The sequence below is a fragment of the Rhinopithecus bieti genome, unplaced genomic scaffold, assembly GCF_001698545.2.
Source record: "Rhinopithecus bieti isolate Rb0 unplaced genomic scaffold, ASM169854v2 scaffold_6907, whole genome shotgun sequence".
Taxonomy (NCBI): Eukaryota; Metazoa; Chordata; class Mammalia; order Primates; family Cercopithecidae; genus Rhinopithecus; species Rhinopithecus bieti.
In genome coordinates, this window is record NW_016805647.1 from 429,712 (window position 1) to 447,524 (window position 17,813).

At 41.6% G+C, this 17,813-nt stretch overlaps 1 protein-coding gene across 1 annotated transcript in view; it reads left to right on the forward strand.

Moving 5' to 3' along the window:
• Positions 1 to 476: 476 nt before the first annotated feature.
• PPA1 (inorganic pyrophosphatase 1) overlaps positions 477 to 17,813 on the forward strand; it is a 29,729-nt gene continuing 12,392 nt past the window's right edge. The window contains exons 1-4 of the mRNA XM_017873151.1: positions 477 to 651; positions 3,041 to 3,099; positions 13,966 to 14,019; positions 14,850 to 14,969. Of these exons, the coding sequence (XP_017728640.1) occupies positions 588 to 651; positions 3,041 to 3,099; positions 13,966 to 14,019; positions 14,850 to 14,969 (297 nt within the window). The 5' untranslated portion in view covers positions 477 to 587. The remainder of the gene's footprint in view (positions 652 to 3,040; positions 3,100 to 13,965; positions 14,020 to 14,849; positions 14,970 to 17,813) is intronic.

The window sequence follows — 17,813 nt, forward strand, 5'->3', positions numbered from 1 at the left end:
ATAAGCAACGGAGTCAGAGAGATTATAGAAAGTGGAGGAGCGACTTACTGGTAGCCACTAGGGGCGTCCGTAATATGGCTCAACTTTGTTAAGACGGATCAGAAAAATGCTCACCTTTAAGACCGCAAGCAGGGCCTGTCTGGGGAAGCAGATGACTTATCAACGCCTTTTGAGATAAGGAATAGGTCTACGGGGAGGAGTGTGTGAGAATCAAAGGTGAGTTCCCTGTGTACGTGGTCGGCGGTCAACTCCTAGCTAGTCCTGCGCATTTGCCCTCCCGGGTCAGAGCCCAACGCCGAAGGAATAGAGCCAGCGCCGGCGACAGCCACGTGGCTCAGGCTCTGATCCCCGGCGGCAGTCCCAGACTCTGGGCCCGAGGGGCGGGGCGCGGGAGTGCGGAGTGCGCCTGCGCACGGGGTTGGCCCGGCGAGGGTGGGAACGCCAGCGGAGCCGCGTTAAAGGCGCTCCCCGCCCCGCCCGCCGGTCTAGTACTCGTAGTGCGCAGGCGCCGGGCTCTCTGCTAGTCTGTCGGCGCCGCGTGCGGGCTGGTGGCTCTGTGGCAGCGGCGGCGGCTGGACTCCGGCACCATGAGCGGCTTTAGCACCGAGGAGCGCGCCGCTCCCTTCTCCCTGGAGTACCGAGTGTTCCTCAGTGAGTGTCTGCGGCCCCCGGCCCCTCCGCGCCCGTCCGCCCATTCATTCCCGGGCCTCGCCTCCCCGGGAGGGTGCGGCCCGCGTTCGGCCCCAATCTCTGACGCGTTGTGGGGCCTGGCCGGCCCTCACATTACACACTTGCCGCCGCCGGTCGGGGCGGCGGGGGTCGCCTCCGGCCATCTCTCCCCGCTGAACGGCGATGGTCCCTTTGTCACGCCCCGGGGTACCCGAACCTGGGCCCAGCTAGTTTTGCATGTGTCCTGATGGGAAAAGGAAATCACAGACCCACCCTGGAAAGGTGCCTGGAGGTAGCATAATCCCCGTAAGAGGATTGCTCAGTTTGGAGGAACGGCGATTCCGAGGGGGGTTCAGTGACTTCCTAAAGACCTTAATTCCGCCGCCGTAGCTCAGATTATGGGCGCTGAGCGGAGCCAAGTCCACCCCCTCGTTTTACAGAAGGGGAAACTGAGGCCCGATCGGGAGCCTCTGTGAAGGCGCTGGACCGGTCCTCCGGGGTCCCGGTAGCGCTCCTGCCTCTCCGCCGCCTGTGTTCCCTCAGCGCAGATGCTGGGAATCCTTATGAAACAGAAAGCTATTCCTCTCAAATCAAACAGATGACGTCAATCTGGAAGAATGACTGAGAAAGTGCCAAGTTTTTACCTTTGCAAGAAGATTCGGCGTCTAGGGGGTACCTACCCCGAGCCCTGCACCTAGGGCTGCACGGGGAAACAGGGCTGCACGGGGAAACCGGGAGGCTGCAGGCTGGCGCCCTCCACGCTCCTTAGGGCACCACCTTTTTTTTTGGCCTTGTAGGTGGAGGAAAGCTACTTGGGGTTTTTCTTTATCCTCTTACTCCCCCCACCCCCAGCTACTAGGATTAGATTATGGGCGATAACGGAGGCGTTCGTAAATATGTCACCACAAGCGCTTCTATTTTAACCTCTTTACAGTTTTATTTGGAAGGAAATGGCCAGGTGCCTCGAACTCTGAGTTGTTGTATGAAGGACGGGGAAGCAGGGAGTAGAGGGGACGAATGGGAATAGGCATTGAAGGAAAAAAGCTCCTAGCAAAAAGTAGCCTGGTGCGGGAGGAAAAGGAAAGTGAACCGTAAAGCAAACATCTAGCCAAAGGTTAACTATCAGATAAAATCCAGGAAGCGTGAGAACTACCCCCCCCCCATTTTATTTAATTTTGCAATTAAGCAACAAGGGCAGTGCAGTAACTTTTGACTAATAATTCATGGAACTGTTTTTCTGGATATAGTGTTGGCTCCAGAATTTCTCTGTAGGAAGGGCTTACAGAGGTGACTGGTTAGGGGTGGATCTTCAAGCTATATATGCAGAACAAACGCACTGCTTTTACTTAGGTTATTTGCAATTAATATTTTCTCTCTCTATATATAATATATATGTTATATATATCTTCCGTTATGGGAGACCAAAGCTACTTCTAGAATTTGGCACTAGCTGAAGTAACTGTTTTTGTCAAGTGGAACTCTTTGGAACTTAAGAAATACTAATAATTAGAACTCACTATATAGTTATCAAATTTTAAGTGCTTTATCCTTCCTTAATAGAAATAAACTTTTTTTTAGCTTTATAATATTACATTTGTCAATTTCTTTAAAACTGATAGAGGACTGGACAGACTGCAAAGTCACAATTGACCCTAACGGGACTTTTATGTTTTATTGTTTGTGTTTTGAAACAGAGTCTCGATCTGTTGCCCAGACTGGAGTGCAGTGGCGTGATCTCGGCTCACTGCAACTTCAGCTTCCCGGGTTCAGGTGATTCTCCTGCCTCAGCCTCCCGAGTAGCTGGGATTACAGGCACTTGCCACCACGCCCGGCTAATTTTGTATTTTAGTAGAGACGGGGTTTCACCATATTGGTCAGGCTGGTCTTGAACTCCTGACCTCATGATCCGCCCGCCTCGGCCTCCCAAAGTGCTGGGATTACAGGCGTAAGCCACTGCGCCCAGCTTAGTGTGAGAATAATATCTTGGTTTAAAAATGTGTACTGGTCGGGTGCAGTGGCTCACCCCTGTGATTCCAGCCCTTTGGGAGGCCGAGGTGGGCAGACTGTTTTGAGCTCAGGAGTTGGAGACCAGCCTGGGGAACATGGCGACACGACCTCCCTACAAAAGATACAAAAATTATTCGGGCGTAGTGGCTCATGCCTGTAGTTCCAGCTACTCAGGAGGCTGAGGCTGGAGGATCACTTGAGCCTTCAAGAGGGAAGCAGAGGTGGCAGTGAGCCAAGATCACACCATTGTACACCATCCTGAGTGACAGAGTAAGAGACCCTGTCTCAGGAAAAAAAAAGTGTACTATGTGCATTTAGCAATACAATTAATTACAGTAATAACTTTTTCTAATTTATTTTGCAGAAAATGAGAAAGGACAATATATATCTCCATTTCATGATATTCCAATTTATGCAGATAAGGTAAGGCATCTTTGTCTTTTGGACACAGTCTACTCAGATCAGCTAGTTCTACACATGAATTTTCTTATATGTCTCTTAACAAGTGCTTAAAATGCCTCGCTGTGCTGTGAGTTAAAGGTCGGTTGATTAGACTGGAAGTGGTGGCTCATGCCTATAATCCCAGCACTTTGGGAGGCTTAGGCGGGTGGAGGCCAGAAGTTCAAGAACAGCCTGTCAACATGGTGAAACCCTGTCTCTACAAAAAATACAAAAACTAGCCAGGCGTGGTGGCATGTATCTGTAGTCTTAGCTACTTGGAAGGCTGAGTTGAGAGGATCATTTGTGCCTGGGAGGCAGAGGTTGCAGTGAGCCGAGATGCCACCACTGTACTCCAGCTGGGTGACAGAGTGAGACCCTGTCTCAAAAAAAAGACCATTGACCAAATAAGAAGTTAGTCTTAAAACTAGATTATTTAGTTAAAGAAGCAAATATAACTTGGGGAACGAGAGGAGGCATAAAAGCAAAAGTGTTTAAATCTGTCTTGGTAAAAAAAAAGAAAAGAAAAGAAAAATTTACATTAGTCCTTTTTGTATGTGTATTTGCAACTAAAGTCGCAATACTTCATTACTGGTTCTAAAATAAACCAGATAGCCAGTACAGAATTTTGACTGTGGGAATTTTATGAAATAGTAAAAATAAACTAGATTATTCAATGCGTATAGGAAAATTTAGTCATGGGCTAGTACAGTTAAGATTTGCACAGTTAAGATAGAGTTAATAAAGGTAGGCACACAGACTTCTGAAAGGAAATAGCTGTTCCTGTATATACCTGTGAGAAGAAACCTAACCATAGCACAGATTGGTAGGTTTACCACAAATTGGTAAAAATCTTTACTTTTCTAGGGGAAAAAAAGTCTACATCTGTATGCACCAGAATAGCTGAGTGTGGGGCGATTGTAATCCCACTTAGGAGGTTGTGCTGGGAGGATCACTTGAGCCCAGGAGTTTGAGACCAGACTGGGCAACATAGCAAGACCCTGTCTCAGGAAAATAAATAACAATAACAATATATATCAAAATATTTATGATTCGTGGGACTGCCAGTGACTCTTGGTTTTATTTTCATTTTTGTCTTCTTATATTGTCTAATCTTTTTACAAAGAACATGTGTTATAAGTACAACTTTAAACAGTCATTTAAAAAAAACCCATCTCTTCTTAGCCTCCTTTCCAATGGAAGTAGTTTGTACTGTATTTAGCAACTTGACACAAGGACAAATATCTTTTTCTTTTTCTACCTTTCAATTTTTTTTCCTTCAGTAAGGAAGTTTGATTCACATTGAGTACAAAGGTTTTTGAGTTGTAAGAATTACATAGGTTATTGACTTTCCTTAGCTAGATGTCAATACACAACACACGTGAACATCACTTTGCAATGCACGTCTAGAATAATAGTAATTTTGTTCTTGTGTGTGCTGTCTTACTGTTTTTCTGGGCATGACTATTAGATAGAAATAGACAAATTCATTGCACTTCTACCAGGAAGTTTGCTGCAGTTCTGTACTGCCAGAAATTCCAAATTTTGCATTGCTTCCGAGGAGGCTTCCTGGGTAAGACTCCAATTGGAGGCAATGGAGCAAACAGCCCCAGGCCAATTATGTGCCACAAATACAGGAGGGACCTCTAATTGGCATGTGTTTTTCCTGTGGGAGTATCAGCACTGTATTTACTCAGAAACTTGAATTTGTTACATCTGATTTCCTGGGAGTTGATATAAACTGCAGAATCCTTCCCTCTTGAATTGGCCCCATTGGGTTGGCTTGAATTATCTGCTTGTTGTATTACAGTATGTATACCATACTGTAGCATCTCAGACCATTTTGAGCAATGAAGAGGTATAAAATGATGACCCTAAGTTGATTGCTAATACCCTGGCATACAGGTGTGCTACAGGAAGAAAACATTTTCTTGACATAGAGCTGTTTTCCCAGTGTTCATAAGTGATTGTATTCCTACCAAGGACCAGAATGATCATAGATGTTTTGGTACCTACTCTTATTGCTGCTTCAAGTTACTCCAAAATAGGAAACAAGCTACATTTTGGTGTCCTGTTAAATGTGTTCACTTAGATTACTCGGGGACACTGAAGTCTTATAAGGGACTGGTTGTGTCTATAAAGTGGATTACTCAAATGAAGACTCTGCCTTGGACTGCCCTGTCCCAGCTCAAAAGCACAAGCTCTTATGACTCTGGATTTTACCAGGGGTCTAGACCTCAGTGGACCTTGGGCAGAAGCCTTCCTGTCTGACAGGCCGGAAAGAATTCTTTTTTGTTTTTAAGGAAGTTACTTGTTTGAAACACAAATAAAGGTGTGGTAGACATCATTTTGGATTATAGCCTTTTAAAAAAATCTGATTAACTTGACTCGTTAAGAGTGTGATTTTCTTTCTTGTTTATAAAAGAATCCATTGTGATTAATTTTACATGAATACATTCTCATGGGCTTGGCCTTGGACTTTATTCCTAATGTGGTCAGTCGTCTGAGGGATGATAATGAGGGAATGTCATGATCAAGTGAGCATGTACCTTTAACACGGCTCAGTCAGCTCCACTAAGGAAAAATGTCCAAGGACTCATATCCATATCAGACCTTTTTTTTTTTTTTTTTTTTTTGAGACAGGGTCTCACTTTGTCACCCAGGTTGGAGTGCAGTGGCATGATCATGGCTTCCTGCAGCTTATACCTCCCAGGCACAAGTGATCCTCCTGCCCCAGCCTCCTGAATAGTGGGACCACAGGCACATACCACCACGCCCAGCTAATTTTTCTATTTTTTTTGTAGAGATGGGGTTTCCCTATGTTGCCCAGGCTGGTCTCAAATTCCTGGGTTCAAGCGATCTGCCCACCTCAGCCTCCAAAAGTGCTGGGGTTGCAGGCGTGAGCCACTGTGCCCAACCCATATCTGGACCTTTTAATGTGACTGTTCAGTTTGGCATATGCCGTTAGGTAATCAGTCCAGTCAGTTCTGGAAAATCTTTTGAGTCGGGTACCCTGCTTTGATTATTTCCAAATCCAGTGGGTAGAGAAGGTAAAGGCAAGGGCTCACTGGATATTTTTAAATTGCAGGGATGTCCTTTGCTCTGGATCAATTTTAGGATCAAATATAAAGGCACCTATAGCTCAGAGTATCTTCTAACATAAAACTTCTGAGATACCAGAAATTTTCCAAAACATGGTATAAACAGTATGAAACACTGGGTAGATAAAAGCTTTCTGTAAATCTTAAAGTGCTCAAATATCATGACCTGCTTTTTTAGTTTTGGAAATCAGATATTTTTCTATTCCGTATCTTAAACTTTCATGTTAAATTCTAATTCTGACAATGTAGGGTTCTGTTTTTTTCAGGTGATTGTTGGGAGCATATAGAAGCATATATAAATACGGAATATGTGTTTCTTTTTTTCCCTTCTGAAAGAAAGTCAAGCCTCTAATCAAACAGATTGATGCTTCCGAAACTTGAAAGAATATTATCTACAATTTGGCATAAATGCATTGTTTTGGGAACGTTTCCATGGTCAAACTTGTTAGTCATTGCAAACCAGAAAAGTTTGACAGCTGGAAATGCAGACCCTTGTGCTTGATTTTATAAAGACATTAATATAAACAGATTATGCTTCGAATATCTGTTTTCAAAATGTAGTCATCATAAAGCTTATCTGAAAAGAAAAAATAGCAAAATAGCAGCTTTTCTTCCTTTTTTTTTTTTTTTTTTTTAAGACAGGGTCTCACTCTGTCACCCAGGCTGGAATGCAGTGGTGTGATCTTGGCTCACTGCAGCCTCCACCTCCTGGGCTTGAGCAATCCTCCCACCTCAACCTCCTGAGTAGCTGGGACTACAGGTGCGCACCACTGTACCTGGCTAATTTTTTTGTATTGGTAGAGACAGACTTTGGCTGGTCCCGAACTCCTGAGCTCAAACAATCCACCCACCTCAGCTCTCAAAGTGGTGGGATTACAGGCATGAGCTACCACACCCAGCCAGCAGCTTATTCTTAATTATGACATGACAAATTAAGTTATTGCTCTACATCGGTACATATGGTAGTGTGTAGTAGCAAATACAGGCATTTGTTTGAGCTGCAATGAGTAGAAGATCTATGTAACTGGAAAACAAATGAGTATTTCTAAAAGTTTTGTGTGTATGTGTTTTAATCTCTTTAATAAGTTAATGATCTCCCTTGGAATCTTAACACAATTTGTTGAGCAAATGTTTTTTGGGTTGGTGTAAGTCATGTCTTTCTTTACTAAGTCACAATTCTAAATGAATAAGGGGCGCAACAGTGTGAACTTCGGTCATCATATTTCTTTCTGATAGCTTCTCAAATAGACTTCTGTCACTGTTGATGAAATATTTCAGGTATCCATATACTTTTAACAAATTAGAGTATATCCTTCTAGAATCATATTACCAACGTAGCCAGAACAGAGTTAAGAGCCATTGTCATTTGGTGAGCAGTGAATAAGGTAAAGTATTGTTGGAAATGATGAAATCTGGTATACCTTTTCGAAAGCATCTTTATGGAGATGGAACATTTTCTTTTAACTACATGAGCTCTTCTGATAGGGAATTTATACTCCAAAACTAGTCTAGAAGTTAAAAAAAAAAAAAGGTAAAGCTTGGTTTGGATTAGCTTCTTGCTGTATGTTTATTCTCTAGATAAATTTAGAAGAAAATTCTCTCCACCTCTGTTTTTTCTCCAGATTTTATTGCAAAACAGTAAAGATTTAAAAACGGGGGGTGGGCTAGGTGCCGTGGCTCATGCCCATAATTCTAGCACTCTGGGGGGCCTAGGTGGATGAATTGCTTGAGCTCAGGAGTTCAAGACCAGCCTCAGCAACATGGTGAAACCCTGTTTTACCAAAAAAAAGAAAAAGAAAATTTAGCTGGGTGTGGTGGCAGCTACCTGTGGTCCAGGAGGGCTGAGGTAGGAGGATCACTTGAGCCCTGGAGACGCAGGTTGCAGTGAGCTGAGATCGTGCCACTGCACTTCAGCCTGGGTGACAGGTAAGACTCTGTCTCAAAATAAATAAATAAATAAGAGTGGTGGTACCAGGGGGTGATTTTTGTGTTTCTTTCTAAGCCTGGTATTTACTAGATTTCTGAAGTTATCTAGAGAAACACACAATGAGTCAACTTGAAAATGCTAATGTCAGCCACTTGGTGTAATTCTGTAGTATAGTTCATCGAATTTACCAAATCCAGGATTAGAAATAAGTCTCAATGCCAGGCGCGGTGGCTCATGCCTGTAATCCCAACAGTTTGGGAGGCCGAGGTGGGTGGATCACCTGAGGTCGGGAGTTTGAGACCAGCTTGACCAACATGGAGAAACCCCATCTCTACTAAAAATATATAAATTAGCTGGGTGTGGTGGTGCATGCCTGTAATCCTAGCTACTTGGGAGGCGGAGGCAGGAGAATCACTTGAACCCAGGAGACTGAGGTTGTGGTGAGCCAAGATTGCATCATTGCATTCCAGCCTGGGCAACAAGAGCGAAACTCTGTCTCAAAAAATAAAATAAAATAAATAAATAAGAAATAAGTCTCAATAAGGACACACTGAACTTAACTGCTAAGATTTAAAGATGAGATGTAATTAAATTAAGAGCATGTTCCCTATATATGTACTTAACTGCATTAGTAATAACAGCCTACCAAATGGCCATAGCCTGTTCATTAGTAAATGACTTGTCAGACTACTGACTTGGTCCACAAGACTCTAACCAGTTTGGAGATGAGACTGGCCCTCACCGTATTACTGTAATTAATATTCCTGTTTACTTAGTGAAGTTATAAGCCTAACCAAGATATAGGAGATATTTCTTCTATTTCTGAAACATTTTTATTTTAAATCTTTTTGATTAATGGAGTGATACAATGTAGACTTGTTGAGTTGCCAATTTCCTTAGAATCTGGACATCTTTAACATTTTGTTGTAACATCTTGACTACTTGATAAAATGATTATAAATCTGGGAAGTGAAATAGACTTTTATTTTTTTGTAGAGACAGAGTCTATGTTGCTCAGGCTGGTCTTGAACTCCTGGCCTCAAGTGATCCTCCTGCCTCAACCTCCCAAAGTGCTGGGTTTACAGGCACAAGCCACCATACCTGGCCTGAAATAGACAGTTATATTTCTGACTTTGGGAAGTCAGAGCTAAACTTATAGTTTGCCTTTTCCCATATCCCCCACTGGTTTATCAGCAAGGTAATTATTGGGTTTACCAAAATCATCCCTTTAGGGAGACTTAACTTCCTTCTTTTCTGAAGCCGTTAACAGAGAGCTGAGAGCTCTGATGCCAGACCAATGACTGAGACTCCAAAGCATGGTAGGATTGGAGGATGGAATTCTGGGAAGTCCTAACAATGGGGGTAACAAGATAGTAAATCCAAGATCCAGCTAAGTAACAGTTGAAACCAGTTGGGATTAAAGAAGAAGGAATGAATTTGTAACTGAGTAGTACTAAATTTCTTAAAATCGCTGTTTTTAAAGTGCATGAATATTGGAATCATTAAAACGCATAAAACAGTAATAGTTTTGTAGCAACGGAGTTGCTATAAAATTCATTGAACTTCTCATATCAGTTGCCCTGAAAAATCCTAAATATCACTGTTGTTCACCTAGTGGCAACTCTGAATTATTAGCCAGGATGTCTACAAGAAAGTTGTTCTTTAGTAGTAATTCCTGCTGAAGTATGTGGGACACCCCCTCCTTATAAGTACAGAGCTGGACAGGATGGCTTGCGCCTGTAATTCCAGCTACTAGGGAGGCATAGACGGGAAGATCGCTTGAGGCTAGGAATTAGAGACCAGCCTGCTCAACATATCCTGACTTCATCTCCAAAAACATAATTAAAAAACAATTAGCCAGGTGTGGTGGTACACACCTATAGGCCTAGCTACTCAGGAGGCTGAGGCAGGAGGATTGCTTGAGACCAGGAGTTGGAGGCTGTAGTGAGCTATGATTGCATCACTGTACGCCAGTCTCGGTGACAGAGTGAGACCTCGTCTCTCTCTCTCTCTCTTTTAAAATTTTTTTTTTTAAGAGACGGGTCTTGCTATGTTGGTCAGGTTGGTCTTGAACTCTTGGCCTCCAGCAGTCCTCCTGCCTCTGCCTCCCAAAGTGCTAGGATTATAGGCATGAGTTGCCACACCTGGCTGAGACAAGTATTACTACAGCATCTACATGAATTTGAAAGTGTGCTAAACATTGATTTTTACAGATGAGTCACTCACCCCAAGCTGTAGCATGAGGCCTACAAGCTGGAGTACCAGATTTAGCAGGCGAGAATTCTACCCCTGAACCACCACCAATGCTACCAGCAGTTGATTTGGAAATTAAACTCTTTGGGAGTTAAAATAACTTTTTATTTTGTTCATTGCTAGTCTTCAGAGCCTGGAAAAGTACCTGGCACATCCTGGTGGTCCACAAAAAATATTTGTTGAAAAAAATCAGTGAATTGACTTTGGCTTTTGCAGGTACTCCCTGCTGTTTTTGCCCAGCTAATTTCTTCTTTTTTTTTTTTTCCTTTTGAGATGGAGTCTTGCTCTGTTGCTCAGGCTGGATTGCAGTGGTGTGATCTCGGTTCACTGTAACCTCTGCCTCCCAGGTTCACGCCGTTCTCCTGCCTCAGCCTCCTGAGTAGCTGGGACTACAGGCGCCCGTCACTACATCCGGCTAATTTTTTTGCATTTTTAGTGGAGATGGGTTTTCACCGTGTTAGCCAGGATGGTCTCTATCTCCTGAACACGTGATCCGCCCACCTTGGCCTCCCAAAGTGCTGGGATTATAGGTGTGAGCCACCATGCCCGGCCTCACCCAGCTATATTTCTAGAAAGCACCAGACCTTCAGGCTTTTGTTCGCCATAGAATTCTCTCACCATTTTCTGAAGGATGTTTTCTTCCTTGTTATTTTTTTCCTTCCCATTAATTATGTAGATTTATGTTATTAGGTAATACTGTTTTGAGAGTCTATACATATTTGTCATTTAATACTATTAAAGTGTTCAATATAGTTTCTAAACTTTGAATTAGTTATTTCAGCTCTATTTGCTATATCTTTCTTGAAGCAATGTATTCATTTCAGTGGCTTTTTTTTTTTTTTTTTTTTTTTTGAGACCGGAGTTTCGCTCTTGTTGGCCTAAAGGTGGAGTACAAATGGGGCGATCCGGCCTCACTGCAACCTCCACCCTCCCAGGTTCAAGCAATTCTTCTGGCCTCAGCTTCCCGAGGTAAACTGGGAACAGGATGCCTCATTATGACCGGCTAATTTTTATATATTTAAGTAGAGACCAGGGTTTCTTCATGTTGGTCCAGGCTGGTCTTGTACTCCCTACTCAGGTGATCCACTCGCTCGCTCCAAAGTGGCTTGGGGTTACAGCCGTGAGCCACCGCGCGCTGGCCCTGGTGGCCCGTTTAACAAAATTAAGCAGGCTAATCTTGCGAGCTCTTCAGTTTGATCTTTCATGTCCATAACAGCTCCATCTTGTGAATCTTTAGGGTACCTGCTAGCTGAAACGCGAAAGCCCTGACTTGTCTTTTCACAGACCGTACACATCTCATTTTTTAGGTCGCTGAGAAGTGGACCAAAACTTCTTTGAAAACTTAGTGGGCAAGGTGAAATGTAGTCAAAGATTGGTTTCTGAGGTTTTCTACCAGGATGAAAGCATCAGGGTGGTTACATTGTCTAAACGCATCCTAGTTATTTTAAGAGGGATACAGGGAATAGAGCATTCTTCAGTCCTAGATTTAAGTAATATCTCCATTCTTTTGGTTTGTTATGTTGTAGCTGGGTAGGTTGAGGTGCAGGAGGCTTGATGCAGAAAACCCATGGATGCTTTTAGTCGTTCCATGGTATTCAGCAGGAAACTTAAGATGACAGGAAGTTTTAGCACTTTTGAATTGAAATCAGTGTAGTTTTCTGCTTGTAGCAGCAAAGGTAATTTATTGACTTGAAACCTTTTGCTTATTCCCCATTGTGGCCTTATCAGTTCCCGTGTTTTGATGGAAAGGTAGCCAAAGAAGTAATTCTAAAAGAGTGGTGTAACCAAGTGATTTTGCATTTTAATTCCTTAAAATGTTACTTTACCAGTCTGGTAAAACATGGCAAAACTCCATCTCTACAAAAAATTTTTTTAAATATATACTTAATATATATAGAATTATATATATATATTTTATATATATCATTAATATATATATGATATATATATATATATATCTTTTATCTATCTATCTTGGCTGGATGTGGTGGCGTGCACCTGTAGCTCCAGCTACTCAGGAGGCTGAGATGGGAAGATTGCTTGAGCCAGGGTGGTTGAGGCTTCAGTGAGTCAAGCTCATGCCACTGCACTCCAGCCTGGGTGGCAGAGTGAGACCCTGTCTCAAAAAAAAAAAAAAAAAAAAAAAGAACATTTTATAAGCATAACTGCAGGCCAGGTGCGGTGGCTCACACCTATAATCCCAGCACTTTGGGAAGCCGAGGCGGGTGGATCATCTGAGGTCAGGAGTTTGAGACCAGCCTGCCAACATGGTGAAATTCCATCTCTACTAAAAATACAAAAATTAGCCAGGTGTAGTGGCACGCCCCTGTGTAATCCCAGCTACTTGGGAGGCTGAGACAGGAGAATCACTTGAACCCAGGAGGTGGAGGTTGCAGTGAGCCAAGATTATGCCACTGCGCTCTAGCCTGGGTGACAGAAAACAGTTGTTATAGATTTAGCTTCATCTGTGCCCTTTGTAGAGGCTGAAAACTGAAAAACTGCAGTTAAAGTTCTATTCCTTGAAAAAAAATAGTATTCTGAATAATTAAAGCTCAAGTTTAAAGAACCTATGCCATATTTAACTCCAGTGTGCAAAATGGGTTAGCAAAGTATGGTTTGTTTTTCATTATGTTTTGAAACTGCACATCTGGGAATTTACTCCCTGAATATATCCATTTTATAGTAGTCAATTTAAGGCTATAAGCCAATTACAATAGAACTATCATTGATTAAAATATTTTTAGAGCATGTTCTCTTATCTTCAAAGTCAAAGTCCTTTTGAAGGGGGCTTTATTTCTAAAAACAGCCAAATTGGGAGAATAATATGGATAATGAAGCTGATGAGTTTTGTTTGATGCTAAAACGAAAGTATGACCAAGTAATTAGGCTGACAGGGGTTCACCTTATAAACTAAAGGATGATCAAGTAATTAGGCTGACTTGGGGTTTGTCTTATAAACCATCTCTGAAATGGAAGCTCTGAAAACATTTTGAGTGATTGCAGTGTGTCTGAAGGAAGTAACACTGGCCTTTGGAGAGGGTTTTGAAGATGGTCTTCAGAGATACAGGTTCTGTTATGTTTATTTAAGAACTGTTTCCTTCCTAGGAACATTCTTTCCACTGTCAATTTTTATTCTGAAACACTTAAAGCATACAGAAAAGTTAAAAGATTTATATAGTTAAGTTGGCTGGGCAAGATGGCTCACACCTGTGATCCCAGCACTTTGGGAGGTAGAGGCAGGAGGATCACTTAAGGCCAGGAGTTTGAGACCAGCCTGGGCAACATAGTAAGAGCTTGTCTCTACAAAAAATTTAGAAGTAAATAAAAATTAAGAAGAACTATACAGTAAGCAATCATATACTGACCACCTTGATTCTATAATGAATATTTTCCTTTAATTGCATTATTTCTTCATCTATCATTCTCTTTTTTTTTGATGCATTTTGTTGAAAATCCAATTGACTTCAAAGATCTGATACAATGAACAGTTTGACTTTGGAAGAAATAGTGCATGCTCCCTCAAAGAACAAATTGGCTCCTGTGACCATCTCACTTTCTCTGTTTTTTCAGGATGTGTTCCACATGGTAGTTGAAGTGCCACGCTGGTCTAATGCAAAAATGGAGGTAATATTTCACTTTACATTTGAGTCAGACTTAGGATATGGGTTTTGATCTAGTCACACTGACTTGATCAAGGATGAACCATCTAAACTCCAAGGTTTTTCTCCATCTGGTCCTAGTCTGTTTTCTAGTTGTGTCTCCCATTGCCAGCAGTCTTCCCTTTGGGCTCCAGCTGAACTCAACTGTTTACAAATATGTCCCAAACTTTTCTTCCCAATATCTTTGCTTCCGATGTTCCCAAAACCTAGAATTACTTTTTCTCCTCTTACTCTCTGTAAGCCCATCACTGACCCCTCCTTAGTCACCCCAGCCACAGATACCCTCATTGGAATTTCAGTTGCATGGTGTTAGTTTCTTTCTGACGATACCTACCATCATTGCCTTTTGTTATGGATATTTATAACATATTTTATACCACATACTCTTTTACAGTAATCACATTTTTTGTGTGTAATAAATACCCGAGTATTTGAATAATTTTAAATTCTGTAAAGGAAAATAAAATTGGATAGTGTTTATTTTGCCCTTTTAATAAAATTATGATATTTTATTACTCAAACATTAGAATTTATTCCAGGTAATTTTAGTCTTTGCTTTCTAGAATTAGTAAATGTTCTTTTTCCCTTCTTGATAGTTCCTTTATACCTCACATAACCTTTCCACTTAGTGGCTGATTATGGAAGCACCTTAGTTCAATTATAAAATTGTTAGGGATGAAATATATCATTAAAGTGGAATTAGGGAACATAGATACCATAATTCATTTCCTCAGATCCTTATTTGAATAGTATTTCACATCCAAATATGCAACGATTTGAAATTTTTTATTTCAGATTGCTACAAAGGACCCTTTAAACCCCATTAAACAAGATGTGAAAAAAGGAAAACTTCGCTATGTTGCGAATTTATTCCCGTACAAAGGATATATCTGGAACTATGGTGCCATCCCTCAGGTATGTCTTCATGCAACTGCTGACAATGTACTTTTTAACTTACTAAATATTAACTTACTGCTATTAGTAAAAAAGATTTGAATACCTGTAGAGAGTTTTTTCTATGGTAGATTTTAAAAACATAAGAAGAGATAATTAACTCATTTGAATGCTTCCTTAAATAACTTATTTTCAAGATAAACTGAAAGGTAAATATTTACAATGTTTAAATTGAGATTTGAACGTTTATTCTTTTCTGAAATATTTTTTTCTTTTTTGGACTGGTTGTAAGCTATATAAATTCTCTACAGACTGAGTTGCAAGTCTATTCAGTCAAGAAAGAGTGTATAGTAGTAGTCAAAAGCACTGATTTTTGGCACCAGACAGACCAGAGTTCAAATCCCAAGATGGCCACTTCCTAGCTTACCTGACTTGCCTCCCTTTCTTTCTCCTTGAGACGTTAATATCGCCTCCCTGAGCTATTCACAGTATGTAGGTGGTATGGTTATTTCAAAAAATAAAGCACTTAACACCTGCACACACAAGCTGTCATAACTGCTGACTTTTATGTTTAGAGTCTTGATTCCCTCTTCTTCAGGTCAGGCTCTTTGTGGTAAAGTAATGAGGGGATCCTGTTTTCTTAAATAGTCAACCCTTTGAGAAGAGTTGTTTACCAATTTATTCCTGGCACAATGTATGTAGCAGGTTCTTATTTAATATTTGAGTGAAGAATCACTAGGATCTTGTCTATAATGAGTAAATGACATCTATTAAATTCTGGTTTGGCTAGGCCAGTGCTGTGGCACTTAAAATGTAATGCTGAGACACTAAATAAACATTCAGTTTAATTTGTTGATAAATGGTTTGTTTTTATCAACAATGAAGTCTGTTAAATGGAACCTACTATGAAACAACCTATAAGATAGTAGAACATAGGTCTGACCCATCTGGCTTGTTAGGTAAGCACAAAGTCATTTGTCTTAATTACAGTGTTTCACCTTATACTTTAATTGATTTTTGTTGTTGTTGTTATTTTTGAGACGGAATCTCGCACTGTTGCCCAGGCTGGAGTGCGGTGGTGCAATCTTGGCTCACTGCAACCTCTGCCTCCTGGTTTCAAGTGATTCTCTTGCCCTAGCCTCCTGAGTAGCTGGGATTACAGGCGCCTGCCACCACGCCCAGCTAATTTTTTTGTATTTTTATTAGAGATAGGGTTTCACTGTATTGGCCAGACTGGTCTCAAACTCCTGACCTTGTCATCCGCCTGCCTCGGCCTCCCAAAGTGCTGGGATTACAGGCATGAGCCACCACACCCAGCCTCAGTTGATTTATTAATAGTGTTCAGCCTTGATATATCATCCTTGTAGGAGAACATTGCTGAAATACTTACTATTCTGTGGGGTGGATTTTGCTTTCTTAATGTTGGATTTGTTAGATGTGGTCTTCCTTTATCCCCCTTCTCATTTATCTTTTTACCTTTACTCCAGCTGAGTAGCCAAAAAATCCAAGTAATGTGTTCCAGTTGGAAGAAAAAAGAACCAATAGCAACAGCTACATTTTAAACCTAACACCCTGGCTAGCACAGGCTATCAGTTCTTTTGTGAGATGTTCTGCAAGGACTCTGGCTTACAATTTAGGAAGGAAAGAAAGCCAGTCATGTAAAGCTCCAGAAAATCCTGATTAAACTTTTCAGTCTTGACTCCTGGTCAGTGGTGATACTTTTAACATCAGAACATAACCTTTTGGCTGGGTGTGCTGGCTCATACCTGTAATCCCAGCACTTTGGGAGGCCAAGGTGGGAGGATCACCTGAGGTCAGGAGTTTGAGACCAGTCTGGCCAACATGGTGAAGCCCCATCTCTACTAAAAATACAAATATTAGCCAGGTGTGGTGGCGTATGCCTGTAATCTCAGCTACTCAGGAGGCTGAGACAGGAGAATTGCTTGAACATGGGAGGCAGAGGTTGCAGTGAGCCAAGATTGCACCACTGCACTCCATCCAGTCTGAGCGACAGAGCAAGACTCTGTCTCAAAAAAGAAAAAGAACATAACCTTTCCGTCTTACTATTATTGCCTACCTACTTCTGTTTTGGGAATTTATTATAAAGAAAATCTAAGACCAGGTACAGTGGCTTATGCCTGTAATCCCATACTTTGGGACACCAAGGTGGGAGTATCACTTGAGCCCAGGAGTTTGAGACCAGCCTAGGCAACATAGTGAGACCCTGTCTCTACAAAAAAAAAAAAAGAAAAGAAAAGAAGGAAAAGGAAAACACACACACACACACACATTTTTGTGTGTTTTATTTTCTGTTTTTTTTTTTTTTTTCTTTGAGATGGAGCCTCGCTCTGTTGCCCAGGTTGGAGTGCAGTGGCATGATCTAGGCTCACTGCAACTGCTGCTTCCTGGGTTCAAGCGATTCTCCTGCCGCAGCCTCCCAAGTAGCTGGTATTACAGGCATGCACCACCATGCCTGGCTAATTTTTATATTTTTAGTATATACAGGGTTTCACCGTATTGGCTAGGCCGGTCTCGAACTCCTGACCTCAGGTGATCCACTTGCCTCAGCCTCCGCGGCCTGAAACCACACATCTTTAAAGTAAATGTTTTGGTCTATATTTGTGTTTTCCCTGTTGTCTCAGTTATTAAGTAGTTGGCTTTTGCTTGTTTTAAATAGGATCATTATCTGTTTTAAAGCTTAAATTTAGCATTATATGTGTAGTAGGAGCTACAACATTTAATTGAAACTATTGTGCGTAGTTAAGATTCTTAAATGCAAATGAAGAACTAAAACAATGAAGAAAAATAGCTGAAGAGTCATAGGATGTTATCTGTTATTCTCAACATGATCCATTTTGTCCATAT